The following is an 18513-nucleotide window of genomic DNA, read 5'->3' as shown; positions in this document are numbered from 1 at the left end:
AGATAGATAGTTGTTTACTGTCATTGCATTGTAAAAATGCAATGAAATTACATTTGGCAGTCTCTTCTGTAGCGGCAAACACAGTCGTCAAAGTGGTGGTCAGAAATCCGCAGCCTCACGTCATCCATCCTGCTAGCGAGGGAGTGTGCACCTGCGAGAAAGTAGCTTGGTAGGACTGGTTTTATGTGGGGTCGCTGTTAGCCTAGCCTGCAGCCTGGCTTGTTTGCCCCACTTCCACCTTCTCGTACAACGCCGTCTCCCCACTGGCTGTAGGTGTTATGCTACTCCGCGTCCTCCTCCTTTATGTCTCCAAGAGCCCAATTCTCCAGATAATCACAGTCAGGAAAGATGTAAACTCCGTGGGCACGCTGTCAATTCTGGTGTAAGTGTAGGGCTTTGTTTTGCTGCTGGTGATGGGAGTGCCGGGCCAGTGTGTTAATACGCACTGGCCCATGCTACCTCAGTAGGTAGCATTCAGTAGTCTCCTGTTGATCAGGCAATATTCCGTGGCAGTTACTGGCAGTGTTAGCTTTTAAGCTAGCCAGGAGTTGTAGTTGAGACTGAGGTTTTTCTTTTTCACCTTTTTGGGGTTTTTCTTGATTGAAATTTCCTGTTCTTTCTCTAAAAGGTGTCATGGACCATCCATCTCCATTGTTTTCACAGGTTTTAACATATGTTGTCAACTTAATTGTGAAAAACACTACAAGTCCAAGATATAACTCAAGAGTGCATCCGTCTTGCTGCCAAATGCTCTAATCTTTATTATACATATTATATATATATACTAATCTTTTCTCTCTTAACATTGTTCTGTTGCCAACTTTGTCATTAGATGCTTAATGCAGTAAATACCTATTTGTATGGAAAGGGGTGTTTTTTCCCCAAATAACTGCAGCGTCTCATCCATGTGTGTTTGCAGTAATTGCCGTACACCATCATAAGGGGAGCTTTAAAGCTGTGTCTTTTGACTTATGTACAAAGTTTTAGAGCTTGCACTTTATTGTGGAGCTTTAACAAAGAATCACACTGTTTGGCTGCATGGAGACACATATTCAAAAATGTTCACACAGCATCAGCAACTACATCCAACAAATAACAGCAAATAAACAATGATTCCTAACACCAACTTGTGGCACATCTCCTGTATTATCCTGTTTAATATGAGCATGAAGAATTGCTTTAAAAAGAACAAACTTTCACTGGGGATCATGGAGCAGGTGTATCATCACATCCAGTCATGCCAGATACTTTTTTTTTTTTTTTTGAGGGTGTTCAAACAAAGTCCAGTTGTTTTCCAGCTTTGTTACTTTCTCTTTAAGTTAGAAAAACCAGAGTCTTGAGCCCGCTATGGTTTGTCTTTTAGCATGTGTGTTTGAGGGCGAAGGCCATCTCCTCTTCCACACTGTGGCGGAGTGAGCGTGTGTTATACAGGGGAAGTGAGATAATGAGGGACAGGGAGGGGGCAAATTGAAGGGAGAGTTGCAACTATTTTTGATTTTAGAAAAAAATATATATTTAAGTTTATATGGCACCAGTTTCAAGCCAGTGTACCAAAGAAGTCTTCTGACTGGTATGAAGGACGGTTTGAGCAACAGTGGGGCGTGCAAATTGATACAGACACACAGACACACCACCAATTACAGTGTATGATAAAGTCATGAAGTCACAAGGGTTGATTTTATAAAGCTCATTAACAAATTACCTTGACTCTTGGTACTTAAAATACATCTAGATTATTTGCATTTATTCACTTAAAAGTAAAGACAAGGAGCTTTTCCTATAATGAGGTATTTTATCACATTTAATGGATAGTTTTGCAAAGGCAAAGAGCTTGAGATTTTTTTATACCACTACTTATAGTTAGAGCAATGAAATATCAACAGTATAACTCCTGCTTTTAGTTTTTATTTCAAATAGAAATACTGATATTCCAGTTTTGTTCTAATGCCAAAGCCCCATAAAAATCAGCATGTTTGATTAGGTTATCGAGTAAAGGACAAGTTCCTGAAGCTTCAAAACCAACGTCATACTTTTTTTTTTCATTTCTGATAGCTACAAAGTGTCTCATTGTGATGTCCTATCTGTATGTGTGGCCAGGGGCGAATGGTTAACAGCTGGTGTGCACTTGGATGATACTGTATGTACACACAGACACACGTAGATGCAGAGCTATTTCAGCCAGGGTGGGAAAAGCAATTACCCACTGGCAAAGAGCCTGCAGGACTCATGTGCTGCTGCACATGTTCATCTGTCAGCACACAAAGAAAACACCTCAGAGCAGAAGACGAACAGAAACATCTCACAAAGTGAAATAAAGTGTGCACAATGAGCCAAAAGCCAACTTCTATCAGTCAGGCAAATCAAATTATGCAAGCTGGAGCTTACATTCAGAAAAAATAGAGCACATTAATGGAATAAAGAAATGCAAGAGCATGAAATAATGGAGGGATCTTCCAAAACAGCAGTCTAAGTGAGATCTCTATCTGCTGCGACAGAAGGAGAGCAGCGAGGCAGAGACAAAGCTTCTTGATGTGCAGAGGGCTTTCTCTTCCCACCAACATGCTGCAGAGCTGAGATTAGTGCTCTTTTTGTGGAGACAAATCAGAATGAAGAAAATAATCAACCTTTAACTAATCAGCACAAAACAGAAAACAATAGATTTGCTTTTCTTGTCAACTTAAAAGTGACAAGATGAAAATTAACTCAAAGAAAAGTCATTATGGTTTGAGAAGCTGCTTCTCTGTTAAATCAGTCTTTCTATTTTAGCATTATTTAATTTACTTTGTACTTCTAAAACAAATATTAACAAAGCCAACTTATGTTGGATTTAATGTAACATGTTCAATACCTGATATTTATGTTAAATATTAAATATTAAATTTGGAAGTCCAAGGATGCATAACTTTTCATAAAATCACAAAAATTGTTGAACAAGACTTCTAGAATTGCGACATAATTCCTTCTTCTGCATTTTAAATAATAAAATGAGTAATAGAGGTTGGTGTAAATGCCTGAGACTTCTGCTCTGACCTGTCAGCCTTCTGCTTGAATCCTGAAGCATGGAGTCAGGACAGCATCTTAATCACATCTCCTTTCATGCCCATCAACAGACAACTTTAATGTGGCCCGTCCTGACTGCAGGAAAAGGCAGGTGCATTGCATAAGAAAGCAGTAGAGGTCAGCGAAGATCCCTAAGGAGAAAAAGTTTTAAATATAGCAGGTCCCTTTGGTTTCAAAAAATTTGTTTAAGCTTACACCTCAGATTTTACAGTGTGATACTATTAACATATTGTGGGATAACATACCATAACAAGCCAGTTAACTACAGTATAGTGCAGTGCTGTAGAATCTAATATGACGAAATATAATAATGTAGATTACAATACAATTAAATATGTAATGATTTCATTTGGATCGATATGACACAAAATTCAATATGTGTGTAACAAACATGTTTGCATAAGATTTCCTGCCATGTCATGTGATGCTATGTGATTTGGCACTATACCATACTGTACTATACTATGCCATTCCACATTAATACAGTGTTATTACAATACATTCCAATCCAATAAGAAAGTACAATTAAATATGATGCGCTACTATGGGATACTTCATCATTCCATACCAAATTACACATTTCTATATAATGCAGTGTGATGGATTACAATACATATAAAATTTAATATGAATATGAATGGTTCGATACAATGAAATGCAGATACAGTAGGATTTAATGCAATGTAGTACCATACCATACAATTCCATAAGATATGTGGCACTACAATACAATATGATTTAATTTTAAATGATAAGATTTAATTTGATTCAATACCATATGATGCAATATAATGCCCTTCCTATTTGATTTGACGCAATACAATGGGATTCTATATGTTATACTATTTAATGTGATATGATACAATGTGATGCAAAGCGATGTATGATACGACATAGGATACAAGATGATACAATGCAGTACCATGCCATGTTAGATGCAAGGCCATATGATATGATACGCTACGATTCTATACATTACTGTATATTATGATATCATACTATGCAGTATGATAGAAATGTTTCAGTCAGTTATGATGCCATAACATACTGACCTATACCATTCACACAATTCAATTCAGATACTAGGTCATGTGATACAATATCATACGATAATCTTCAGTATAATTTGATCCAATACAATATGATCTGATCTGGGTTTTACTTTATTTTGTATATTATGATACTGTATGGTACAGTACGATACACAACGATACAGTGCACAATACTGTACTCTATGACAGTTGACAGTGTTTCCAAACCATTTTTCCTTGGACCCAAGAGAGAAGAAAAAGTGACACACTGCTGCCAAAAATCAACATAGATGTTAATTGTTTCACTGATAAAACCCTAAAAAAGGCCTACTCATGCTTTTCTAATCAAAAGACCTTTGAATAACTGCTTAAAAACTGCTTTATCATGGTTTTAGTCGATATTTTCAAATCTAATTTTGGCACCCTCAGAGCAGACAAAGCCCCCCCCCCCCAAGATCTTTGGCGCTGGACTCCAGGTTGGGAATCAGTGCTCTTTTATACTAAACTTAAAACAAAAAGTAAGGCAATTTGTGTTTGGTACATTATTTCTTTGTTGTAACAATGCTTCTTGGTAACTAGAAAAGCACTCAGAGAGCGCAGACCTCCACCATTAGCCCTATCTCCCAATATTGAAGAATCCTTTAAAAACATTCCTGGATCCAGACTGTGATCCGGATCACTCCCAAAATCTAATTCACCGGTTACTTCCTCCCCAGTGGGATGAAGACATGGTGAGGCAAAGCATTGGCTTTGCTACGTGTGGACTGTCATGGCAGAAGCACCCATGGTCTCACCAGACGACTGAAAGTCATGGCAGAGGGTGAATGTTCCTCTATTCCTCCCAGCATTGTGAGTATTCTCGCTACAGTTCGCTGTCTTTCTCTCTGTTACACTGCAACTCATCTCCTCTGTGTGTCTTTCAAACTCTATAAACTCCAAAACTTTGAATAAGTTACTCATGTCCGCTATCTCCTGGTGTAAAGTGGTAACAGCGTTGACCTCTGCCATTAGCCCTATCTCCCAATAGTACAGAATCCTTAAAAAATTCCCGGATCCAGACGGTGATCCGGATCACTCCCAAAGTCTAATCAGCTCTTCCTTATGCCATTTCTGACATTTCCTGAAAATTTCATCAAAATCCGTCCATGACTCTTTGAGTTATGTTGCTAACAAACAAACAAACAAACCCACCCCATCACATCACCTCTTTGGCGGAGGTAATTGTTAAATTGTCAATATGTCTTGTTTCCTCAGACTTCAATAATCCAATCCACCAAACACCAAACAAGAATCAATGGTAGAATCAGCTGTTTGGCATTGGCAAGAAGATTTGGCACATTTTTCATGGGCGCAACCCACATACTCAGCTCTGCTGCTCATCCCACAAATGCATGATCCTTACAAATGTGGCATCATTTAAAAGGGTAATAAACAGGCTTTCCAGTGGTATAAGATTCATTACCAAGAAGCACTGTTACAGCAAAGAAATAATGTACCAAACACAAATTGCCTCATTTTTTGTTTTAAGTTTATATGGTGTGATGCGATCCCTTACTATGCAATATGGCATAACAAGACACAACATGACACGGTACAATACGCAATGATACAGTTATGACATGATATGGTAGAGTACGGTGCAATACAATACAAAATGATACTTTTTGATATCTATCATACCACACAATACAAGACGATCTGATACAATTTGCTATGAAACGATACAGTACAGCTCGATGCAGTGTGATAAAATGCTAAATGAAAATGATACGATACAACACACAATGATATGATTCGCTGTAGGGATGTTCCAAGGCGTTTATTTGCCCATTTGGTTAAATGCTCATTTAAATCGTATTCTTTACTTATCTAAAGAGGAGATAATGGTCAGAAAACAGTCAGATTCATCACAGGGGGATTGCGTCAGTGGGTATGGTGCGAGCCTGATATACTCTGTACAGCGTGGCTAACATTAGCAGCTAGCTCTGTCAGGGCTTGTGCCTCTTTGCAGATTAATATTGTGCTGTCATGTGTGGTCTCTGTTCAGTTCAGTTGTTTTGTTATATGTGAGTTCAACCCTCTACAGCTTACCATTTTATTTCCATTAAATGCTTAAAAAACTGTCATATCCTGTTCATTGTTCCTACTTCATGCTAACTGCTAAGCTTCTCATATTTACGTCCAGTGAAGTGCTGCGGAAAGCTCAGACAGGAAGGCAGCGGCCATAAATGAAGCTACAGCGGCCTCCAGTGGCGGGAGGTTCATTACAGTTTCAATTTTTACAGTTTCATTACAGTGTCACGCTGGCTAATTTGATGAATGAATTTGACCACTTAACTATTAAACTGTGTGCATCCCTAATACAGTGCAGTGCAATATGGTATGGTGTGATGTGATACGATGCAATACCATTCAATATGATAGGGCGAGATATTATAAGATACAGTGTATACATTGCAAAACCATACATTTTATTCTCCCCTTTGAGAGCTTTGTCTTACATCTGAAGTGCCTCTACAGCAGAATAAATCAATAAAAGCAAACAACAAACATATATTGCACATTTTGTGGTCTTTCATTTTCAATGATAAAGTCTCATAATAGACAAAGATAGAGCTGAAAAAGCAAAACCAATAACAGGACTTTTTCAGTCAGTTAATATAAGCATACTTTTTCTCCTCAAAACAGAAAAATATATCAAGAGAAACCTTGCCACCAGCAGGAGAGGATTTCTTAAAATGCCTTTATCCATCACTTTTTTAGTCACCTCTAATGTCACCAGCAGAAGGTAACCGGTCTGAGCCCTGTGTGGCATCATTTGATTGTTATATGTGTTAGCATATGCCTCAGCGTGTTCATCACACTCAGCTCCTCAGGTTGTGCTGCTCAGAGGTGCACAGGCACTGACACTATCACACAAACACATGCATGCTCTCAAACTCACACACAAAGACCGTCAGACTTTGAGTAATTACATACTAACCTAAACAGAAACCTGGATAACAAGGGTTAAAGCAGCAAATGCTCGCTGCTTTCTACAGGATGAATTTCCAGGGATCGGCCAACATGTTAAAGCGTGTGTGGAGAAAGTGTGTGCGTAATTGGAGAAGCATGCCGTAGATTTTGTCTCAACTTGAGAAGGGCTGAAAATTAGACTATCTGTCCTCTGATCATGCATTTTTTTTCCCTCAGTCAGTCCACTAGTCATTGCTGCAGAGCGTATTTGATGTGTCAACAGTGCAGGGCACGTTTCAGCTTGTCTCTGATCCTCTGTGACTCCGTAAAAATGTCAAATAAGATGTTCCCCTTTCAAAATAATGTTCTTTCTGTGTTTTTACATGGGAAAGCAGAGACATCTGGGTTATGTCCCCCAGGGGCTTCAGCCAAAGATTGTTTTCATTATCTCTAAAGGGGCAAGTTGTCTTTATGATTTATTGATGAAAACAACATATTAATTTTTAAAAGTTGTACATGTGTCTTGCTAATCCTAACACTCAAAGCTTTTCATTTACAAAAATGCTTAAAAAGAAGCTATCTTTAATTTTCTATTGATTCTTACAAGATATCTGGATTAATCTTCCTTAAAATGATTACTCAATCAATCAGCACTGCTCTTCAGCTAGCCAAAGACATTTACAGTGCATTAAAATAGATTCAAAATCTACTTTTACCTGAATATCATTACAAATGTTTCATATTATTGATTAAAATCATCAAAATAGTTGATTATCAATAGAAAACGTGATTAATCTCTCTTGACCAATTACCTAATTGATTGTTATGGGTTTCAAAGGTCAGAAAGCTCAAAATTCTTGCTCCAAATAATAAGAATATTTGGTAACACACTATTTTAATGGGCATTAATTACCTCGTAATTTTAGAGTAATAAGTGGTAATAATCTTGTGATAAGCATGACAATTGTAATATTAAGGAAGAATTTGGTATAATAAAGTATTAATTATCAGGTAACTCCTTGTAATAATGTGGCAGTTCTCTGATACTGAAGTCATATTTGACCAAGTTATTCCTCAGAAATATTATAAGATAGTTTTTCTATAAAAGTTGGTTGATGATTACTTTGTCCCACTAAATTAAAGTAAGCTCTTTCTAAGTAATTTCAAGTTATTTGTTATTTGAAGGGTTAGGTGGTTAGGATAGGGCAAGTGTCAGGGATAGGGCAAAATGCCACCTAATTTCCAGAGAATTGCACAATATTAGTAGGAATTAACTGATGATTAATACAGTATTTCTAGGTAAATCATTCCTAAATATTACTGAATTACTACTTGGTAAAACGCCAACTTATCACTAGGTATCCACCTAAGTTACCACCTTATTCTTTTGAAATTGATAAATAATTACCCCTTATTACTATAAAATGACTAGGTAGTTAGGGCCCACTAGAATAAACTGCTGCAGAATATTTCGTATAAAACAAAACAAAACAAAAAAAGGAAACTTTTGTGTGACATAGTTTCTTGAAATAAATTCCAGTTTTTCCATTGATTATCAAGATGTCTGTCAATCGGTCTTCTTTCAAATGATTATTCCAGCAATCCTCATTAGATATGCCCTGAACCATCAAAAGCTTTTTAACCTAATCCTTGACTTGAGTGAGTGTGCCTGAAGCTAGGCCTAGTGGCTTTTCCCTTTTTTTTTTTTTTTTTTTTTGACAAAAAGAATGTTTAATCTATAAACATTTATAAACAGTTAATTGGTTACCACAGTGGTTCCCAGCCTTTTTCTGTGTAACGTCCCCCATTTGTATCATTAAAAAATGGTGAGGGGCCCCCAGAACCAACAAGGGCCCATACATATTTGTCACTACCAAAAGACCTTGAATGAACCATCCAGGAAGTTTGTTGCACTGATTTTAGTTCTAACCTAATGTTGAAAACCTTGGAGCAGACAAAACCTCAGGACCCCTAAAAAATGTAGTCGTTGAGTCAACAACATTGTCAAAAAGAAGTAAAAATGTTCATGAAAAGGATTATTCAATTAAAATCTTTAAAAAAAAAAAACTCATTTTCTGTTTGTCATGTGTACCTGACCTTTAATCAGATTTATCTTACATTTACATGAGTTTTTAGATTAACTGATTCAGACTATAATCTTTTCATTTGCTTAAGTTAATAATCATTTGATTAAAAAAAAAAAAAAATCGTAAATTTTTGGAGAATCTCATACTAAGGACTGTCCACTTGAACAGAAATAATGTAGCAAATCCTACATTTTTGTTCATCGTAGTTGCCTGAAATGTGATTAAAATTATCCATTGGCTGTCATTTTTTTTCAGACAATTAATCTATTAATCATTGCAGCTCTACCTGCCTAAACAACTGCGCCAAGCAAAATGGTTTTGTCAACCAAAGGCTGAAAATGAAGTCAATCCCTTAATTTAAAAGGAGGAAATTAACAATGATTTTTCATAAATCAGGTTTAAAATTCATTTGTTATATTAAAAATTGGTGTTAATTTCTTTTGTTCAATTAATTGATTAATCATTTCGTCAATAAAATATCAATAAGCTGTGAAAACGCTTATAACAAGGGCTTTACATTTAAAAAGTAAAACAGCAGCCACCATTTTCTTAAATGTGTTTAAAAGAAAAGCATTTATTAATATTTGTCAATCATAACAATGCTCATTGATTAATTTCCTTTTAATCAATTTATCAATTCAATGTTTACTCTAAAAAAAAGAGAAAACTGTGAAAATGCTTAAAAGAAAGACTTCACATTTTAAAGATGAGTCGTTTGACACAGTTTCTTAATATATGACAAAAATGACTAATCATCAGAATATTTGTTGATTAATCCACTATTATTAGAGTAATTAATTCAGAGTTTCAGTCCCTCTAAAAACTGGGCCAGCAGAAGAACAATGTTGGAATGTGCAGGCTCACTCTGAGGGGTCATTCACCTTCAGAAACTGTCACCAGAAACAAGTTGAAACATGCAACACTTGGCAAACCTGTCTACCTGTCACCTTCTTAATAGCCTCCAGAATAAAAGCATGAATATTTGGCTCCTACCCGATGATGTAAGCCAGGACCCCCAGCTGGATGAGGCGGCACACCACTCCCACTCTCCTGTTCCTCACCAGAACCTGACGCGGGGTTTCATACTCAAAGAAGAAGTCTGAGAGGGCGTTAGTGATTTGGTTCTTCATCTTCTCTCATCGGCTGACCCACAGAGACGAATGTCTCTCTCTCTCTTTTCACCCCACTCACATATAAACACCCGGGTTCCACTGCTTCCTGTCCTCCTCCTGGTCTCCTTCCACACTAGAGTGGTAAGATCCTCTGCCTCCTCTCATAAGAGACGTCTGACGTGCTTCATGAGAAGTCCTGGAAAGTAGGACTTCCTCCCTCCCTCCTCTTTCTCTCTCTCTGATGCTCTTTCTCTCTCTCTCTCTCTCTCTCTCTCTCTGCACAGGGTCACTGCCTCTTCACTCACTCCTATTTGCATACCCTGCCTTTTTATTCTCTCTTTATACTTTTTTTGTACAACACATTTTTGAATCTTTCAAAACTTTCAGGTTCAAATACTTAAGCAGCTGCCACACAAGTACCGGACCTCCTCCTCCCCCTCTCTCTCTCTGTGCAATCAAACCTTATCGCGTCCACTGACACTCTCTTCCTGCATGTGAGACAGAGACACACACCACATAAACTCAACACAAACACACCTCACAGTTTAGCTTGTTTGCCTACACCCTCCTGTCACCATTTGCAGACATTAAGCCTTCTTATGTTTTATCGTTTTGTGAGAGGGGGCCACACCAGGAAACATTTGGGGTTTCTCTCTCTCCCTTTCTCCTTTCATGTGTCGTGAGGTGCTATAAATTTCTAATCTTTATTCTCAAAGAGAGAAGAAGCAGCAAACGTACAGTTCTAAGACTAATTTGAGGAAGTTGAAGCAATAAGAATGTTACGTAAAAGCTTTCTGATCTGAAAATTGTTCTTGTTAGCAGTGCCTCCTAATCGCCAGAGATTATCAAATGGGACATCTCAGTTTGGACGCATGGTTAAAATCCAAATCTGGTTAAAGCATTTCCAACAGAGACATATAGATAAACACTGGAAATCACCACAAAATGACCATTGATGGATTTTGGGGGGATTGCGAGGATTTGGCAGGATTGGTGGGATTTTGCATGGATTGGATAAAATGCTATTTGGCTATCTAAATGTGAACATAAATATACTCTAATAGAGATTATGCTGTGGAAGCCAATTGGACTAAATAGCTTTATGTACAGTGCATTAATAAAGTATTCAGATCATCTTCACCTTTTCAATTTTTTTTATGTTGCAGTCTGATGCTACAGTTAAAAAGAAAAAAAAGATTTTTCCCACATTAATCTGCACCCAGTATTCCACAATGACAAAGTGAAACAGAATTGTAGAAATTTTTAGAAATTTATTGAGAAGAAAAAACTAAAATATCCCACTGACATTAGTACACAGACCCTTTAATCAGAATGTAGTTGAAGCCCCTTTGGCTGCAATTACACCCTGGAGTCTTTTTGAAAATGACGCAACAAGCTTTGCACACCTTGATCTGTGAATTTTCTGGCATTCTTCTTTGCCAATCCTCTCAAGATCAGTCAGGATGGATGGAGACTGTCAGTGGACAGCCATTTTCAAATCTCTCCAGAGATGTTTCATAGGATTCAAGTCGGGGTTCTAGCTCATTTGAGGACATTCATTCCTCAGCCACTCCTGTGTTGTCTTAGCTGTGTGCTTAGGGAGGGTGATCCTGAGCAGGCGTATATCTCTGTGCTTTGCTTCATTCAGCTTTCCCTCAACCCTGACCAGTCTTCCAGTCCCCCAGTCCCTGCTGCTGAGAAACACCCCCACAGCATGATGCTGCTGCCACTGTGCTTCATTGTTGGGATGTTACAGGACAGTTGATGAGCGGTGCTTGGATTCCTCCAGACATAATGTTTAGAACTGAGGCCAAAAAGTTCAGTTTTGGTTTCGTCAGACCAGAGAATCTTGTTTCTTACAGTCCGAGAGTTCCTCAGGTGCTTTTTTGCAAATTCCAACCAACCACAAGTCTTTCATGTGTTTTGCACTGAGGAGAGGCTTCTGTCCAGCCACTCTGCAATAAGGCCAGATCAGTGGAGGGCTGCAGTGATGGCTGTCCTTCTGGAACTTTCTCCCATCTCCACACAGGATCTCTGGAGCCCAGTCAGAGAGACCATCAGGTTCTTAGTCCCCTCTCTTACTAAGGTCCTTCCCCCCGATTGCTCGGTTTGGCTGTGCGACCAGCTCTTTGAAGAGTCCTGGTTGTACCTAACGTGCTTGTCTGCTGTGCTCTTTCTTTGCAGCAGAAATTTTATGTAGCCTTCCCCAGTTCTGTGCCTAACAACAATTCTGTCTCTGAGCTCTGCAGGCAGTTCCTTAGACCTCATGACTTGGCTTTTGCTCTGATATGCATTGTCAAATCAAGGTGTTCATCTCAGCAACAATGAAGAGTATTGTTGGAACTGGTCTGAATACTTATGTCTATGTGATATTGCACTATTTTGACCTCCATGTCTACAATGGAAACGCTGTTGGGACATTTCACCCTTTATCTGATGACTTTTATTTCCAGTGTAGACCTCATGTAAAGTAACACTGCTGTACTTCCTCAGCAGCAGTTGACCCTACTATTTAACCCTTTTCTTGTGTTTGTGCATTCATGTCTAGGCGTAAGGCATCCCAATTTTTGTTGGAACAGGCGTGTAGAGTGAAGCACTAGAGCTTGGCACATTAAATGGATATTTTCCAGGGGCACACTGTAAAAAAAGTGTTTTGGGAAATGCCTTTTGAATGCTTGGCAAGATTTGAAAATTACAACAACAATCTGATTTAGGGCTGCAGTAATAGATTCTTTTTGAAGTCAAGTACTCTAAATATTCTTCTGACGATTAATCGAGTACTCTAATAAGAAATATTGCATTTTTTAAATCAGTCACTTTTGCTTTTTCAAGAGAAGTAGTACTAGACAGATGAGAAAAGGAGCTGGGTCCCTTAAATGAACTATTTCTATATTAAAAATTGGTTTTAACAGGTTCTCTAAAGGGAATATATTTTACAAAGTGCAGTGAAGTTCTGATGACAGTTTACATTTCTTAAAGTTACAAGGAAAGGAAGTTAAATAATGACATTAGATTAAGACATATTTATGGTTTTAGGGATCATTCACCAAGAATTGTTTGGTGCCAACACTTTATTTCTTTCATTATAGTTTATTTCTATTCTCCAAGTTGTCATTAAAGTAAAGGGAGACTGAATAATTTTAAAATCCTCTATTTTATGCATGAATGTAATATTTCACATTATAGCAAGAATAAAGTTCCATCATTCACACAGCGGTCTGATGATGTCTGAATGGTGAACCTTTAGATTACAGGAATATGATCTATTTTTCAAAAGGGGGTTCACTTTCAATTTTTGCACATTTTTTTGTGAGTTCATCCACCATAAGATAAAAATATGACCTTTTAAGACCATCCACTGACATGGAGAACACATTTTAAGGAGTAAAGCTGCTTCTGTGACCTGTTGAATCCTGACTGTATGATGATGAACTTTAACCTACTTCGTCTCTGTCACTGTCTGTGGCAATAAGGTGTTTCTATTTAATTGGTGTCATTTCATTATCAATGTAAGTCTTATCAAATCTTTCCGGATGCTTAACATTTTGAAAAATACGCTGCAATCAAGACGTCAGTACGCTGAGTTTTAGATAATTTGTAATTCAATGTATAACGCGTGCACAGGGAAAAGAGAGAGAGAGAAAGAGAGAGCGAGGGAGGGAGAGAGGGGAAGCACCAAAACAGGATTTGAATCGTGAAGCCTGACGGTGTTCTGTAAAACTGTCGGGTCAATCAGAGAAGTTTATGAAATTCCTTCAAGTCTGCAGACACAAACTGAGCGCTGCAAGTCATGCAGGCAGTGCATATACTCCGAGATCGTTTCAGCCCTAATCTGATATCACAATTTCAATTTCGTCTTAAAGAAGCATTTTAGAAAATCACTCATAGTAGAAATGTCTGGCATTGTTGTTGAGTCTGTTTAGTTTCAGTTGTTAAGAACTTGAGGGGTTGTCAGATTTCATAGAAGATTTCACTAAACTGGGGTAGTTTGGGGAGGTAGTGTACTGGGACACTACTTCCCCACACTACATACAAGTACACAGGTAGTGTACTTTGGCAAGAGAGAACTGTTCACCAAAATGAAACCATGGATGGGAGCTGGTTCTTCATCAGCACAAAGTCCTGCTTATTTGTTGTTGTCAACATGGTGTGTTTTATTAACCTTGCAAAGCAGATTCGATTTGACGCTTCTGAGCAGTCAGTGTCATTGAAAGGGAAGGAAGTGGTAGCTACGGGCAGGGCTGAGTTGTGCTGTGAGACGTTAGCAATGGCTGCCTCCATTGTGTTGGTTAGCTTGGATGTAGCATAATATGGCTGCATTTTTATCAAAACTCGTCCAGATGTTTTCTCTCCTCTGCCGACATATTTTCAGCAAAGAGCCACACTGAAACCATCTTTTAGCAGAGAAGTTGTTTTTGAACATACCCTGATTGGATTTAGCATGAATTTTATCCACCAACAAGCTCTATTGTTCAAACACTACAGTAGCGCTAGCCTGCATAGTACAGGTTACCACCAGAGCTGCACTTGTCTTCTACCTCATTTTGTATTGTCACTCTGGTTGGCCTGTCATGAATATGATGGACCAACTTAAATTTTTTTTCCTGTGCTTTGAGCATACACCATGAAGAACATGGACGTGACCTCATCCATGTTTTTTAATACAGGTTTTGAAGCCAAAAGATGATGGTGGCCATATTGGAATTTCTGTCTCCAGGAAATTTCTTTTTCAGTCTAGTAACAGGCAAAGAAGGCTCCTAACAAAGAGCTGTAACACATCCTTTTATTCATAGATTTAATCTGACACTTAGAGGAACTGCCCCACTGAGGGAAAGAAAGGCTTTGTCTGTATGCAACAGAGAAGTTATCAGTATTGTTTTGTTTCCCCATTACTGATTCTGATTCCTGTAGTGTGTCCTGTGGGCGGAGCCTCAGCATTTCAGCAGACCTGAGCAGGCTGGACTCAGAATGCTACAGAGCAGACTGGTTCACTTCTGCTCAAATTTTCTCTGGTCAGCCTTTTCTTTGTATGTCTGACTGCTCGCTCGATTTCACACTCTCAACTCTGCATACACATTTCTATCTATAGTCTTTATGTTTTCTGATGTTTATTTACTGAGTTAAATATATTGTTAAAATTTGCAGAGTATGTGTGGTCTCCCTTGCAGCTATGCACTATTGAGCCTGGTTGTGACAGTCTCCACTTAGATAAAACAAGTTTTTTTTATTTAAATGAAATAATGTTGTTTAACTGGATTAACTAACTGGTGAGGAGACAAGCCTGGGTTATACTCCAAAATCTTATCTAGTAACTGTTGCCATTTATGTGGAGGTGGTAAGGACCTACAAATACCTGGCTGCAGTTCAGCGACAGGCTGGAGTGTACAGTAAACACTAACATTCCCAGGAAAGGACAGAGCTGTCCTTACTTCTCGAAAAGGCTGGGGTCCTTCAACACCTGCAAAAAGCCTGCTGATGTTTTACCGGTTTGTGGTAGCTGGCAGTGTCATCTTCTATGTGGTGATGTGCTGGGCCAGCGTGTCTGGACAGACTGGTGAGGAAGGCTGGCTTTGTAGTTGGCACAGGGCTGGACTCTGGTGACTGCTGCAGAAAGAAGGACCCTTGATAAACTGGTCTCCATCCTGGACAACACCCACCATCCTCTGCACAGCACCTTCACAGGCCGAGAAAAGAGTTCAGCAGAAGACTCTGATCACAATCCTGTTCAGCTATCAGACTCAGAAACATTTAAGTCCCCAATGCCATATGACTGTACAGCTTCTCGCTGTCATGGAAGTAGAGCAGCAGTATGCAGTCACTGCATAAGTGCATGGCTGTCCAAGGAGACAGCTCTCTGTCTTGTTTTTTCTGAACACTTAAATTTTGAAATCGAAATTTGTTCATACACTGGCACCTTAAAATACATGCTGTTATAGTGCTGAACATGTATTTCCTCCATAAAACACTGCTTTTAGTTTTTGTATGGGTGTAATCTCTGATTTTAGTTTTTTTAATTTAAACTCTATATAAGTTCTATTTTTATTTATAGTTTTACTTTCTTTTATTTTGTTTTTCTTTAAATTTAACCTTAATTTGCAAGGACTTGATACTTGTTTTTTTTCTGCAGGGAAATCATTTTATTTGTGTAATTATCATTGTCCAACACATAAAACATATTTCATGCCGTGTCTTGAAAGTTACTGCTGAACTCTTGTATTTGCCTCCAGTTTAAGAGAATATTCATTCTTCTCCCTGTCTATCCATCAATCCAGGGTTTTCATCCATGGTTTTCATCCATTCATCAATCATCAGTGTTTTCCATCTATTTATGGTTTCCATCCATCCTCCTGTCCATGGTCTCAATACATCCATGGCTTCCGTCCCACAAGTATGAGTTCTATTGCTCAGTCCAGCCATGGTTTTGATCCATCCATGTTTGGTTTTCATCCATACATCTGTGGTTTCCAATCATCCATCTTTGGCTTCCATCCAGTGCAACTCATGCTTGATTTTGCTGATGTTATCCTTTTGTCTTGAATCATGGATATTGTAAAGTGAGATATTGTCATTATTTTGTTGCCTCGATTCAGTCATGAAAAATTCACATTAATGATTTTTCATGTCAAAATATTTGTTTACAGGCTTATAACATCAACACCACCACAACTGAGGAATACAGTTCAGCCAAGCACAAGCAGGTACCTGAGGGTGTGTAAGATTAGAGTCTGTAAAGAAGAACGTAACATAACCCTGATCCGTGCTGCAGAACAACCTAAAACTTTTTCACATCTTGTTCATTCACTCTCATTAAATTCCTCTCAACTCTTTATGCAGTGTGAATAAACAATATTTCAAAGTAAAAGTTGTGTAATCTCCTGTGTATTGCAAAATTATCCGCCCTTCTCCCACAAACACGTTGACGCTTGAACTTTCTTATAATGTAATCCAGCATTCTTTCAAGATATGAGGATGACAGTTCATCCTCAAATCAGGATGAATTATTGAGAGGAAGTGAATCTTTCTAAGCCATTTAAAGACAGTTTCTGCCCCCTGGCTCTGGATCCAGATGTTTCTACACTCTGATCAGGGAGAGGATAAATTGTAACAAAGTGTAAAATTAGTCCTCATTAAAAAATATATATATAAACATATTTTAAAAACTTCTACATAAAAGTCAACATCAAGTCTCCCTACATTTACTTTAGTGATGCTTGAAATGTTTCCATTTTTTTTTTATTCTTTATTTTCAATAAGCAACATAAATACAGGACAAGACCATTATTATCCAAACATAACATTTTAAAAAGTGAGAAAAATAAAAAGAAATTAAATAAACTAATAAGGTAAAAAAAAAAAAAATCACAAAGCAACAAGACAAAGCCCCTTTTAAAAATAACAATGAACTTTGCTGTAAGACATAAGACATAGAAGATTATGAAGGCTTCATAATAGTTTATAGAGCGTTATGAAACAGCAGACAGTCAATCTTTGGGTAGGGCAATGATCATGTGTATTTTGTATTAAGAGTAAGACAAATCCTGCTTATGCTCCCAGCCTTGTCCCTTTACAATAATTGCAACACTTTAACACTGCCCAACAGTCGGGAGAAAGGTCCCCAAATTTCTTCATAACATTCATCTTTCCTTTTCAAAATAAAAGTTAGTTTCTCCATAGCATAACAGCCACTCATTTCTCTCAGCCATTGACTGAGCTGTGTTCTCTGTGTGTTCTTCCATGAAAGCGCTATCAAATGTTTTTCTTGAAGCAAACACATATTTATAAGGATTTTTGTATTTCTTAGTATGACTAGGGTGGCTGGATACAACCCCCAAATAAAAAAAGCTTGGGATCAAGAGGTAGCTTGATTTATATTATTTCTTCAATTATTTGTGAAATTTCACTCCAGAAAGCCGCAATCTCCTTGTACTCCCATACAGAATGGAAAAATGTGCCTTTATGTCGTCCACATTTAAAACAACTGTCTGGGATATTGTTATTAAATTTATGTTACTTTGCTGGTGTGATATATGATCGCATTAGCCAGTTGTATTGTAGCAGCCTCAGTCTTGTGTTTGTAGTTTGGTTTTGTGCCTCAATACAAACTGCACCCCAGTCATCCAAAGAAATATCCTCCTGAATGTCTATTTTCCAAGACTCCAGCTGATCAGTACTGGATTCAGATGACTTAGAAACTAGCATAGCATAAAATGCTGAAATACTGCCTTTTTTATGGCAGCTCTCAGAGACAAGCTGTTCAAATTCATTTAG

General features: G+C 37.9%; 1 protein-coding gene across 6 annotated transcripts in view; it reads right to left on the bottom strand.

The window, feature by feature from the left end:
- p2rx1 (purinergic receptor P2X, ligand-gated ion channel, 1) overlaps positions 1-10490 on the bottom strand; it is a 47399-nt gene extending 36909 nt beyond the window's left edge. For 2 of the 6 annotated variants that reach the window (XR_005992683.1, XM_041801748.1), the window contains exon 1: positions 10127-10483. Coding sequence is in view for 4 of the 6 variants with exons in the window: in XM_041801748.1 (XP_041657682.1) it covers positions 10127-10263 (137 nt within the window). In the remaining 2 variants the exon portion in view is untranslated. Of the gene's footprint in view, positions 1-3030; positions 3137-10126 lie in introns of those variants that run through there. The other 4 variants (XM_041801749.1, XM_041801750.1, XM_041801751.1 and 1 more) reach the window with 4 other exon arrangements.
- Between the last annotated feature and the right edge of the window lie 8023 nt (positions 10491-18513).

Source organism: Cheilinus undulatus, linkage group 12 (assembly GCF_018320785.1).
Source record: "Cheilinus undulatus linkage group 12, ASM1832078v1, whole genome shotgun sequence".
Lineage (NCBI taxonomy): Eukaryota > Metazoa > Chordata > Actinopteri > Labriformes > Labridae > Cheilinus > Cheilinus undulatus.
Note: the sequence above shows the minus strand (reverse complement) of the source record. Positions and strands in the feature narration are given on the sequence as shown.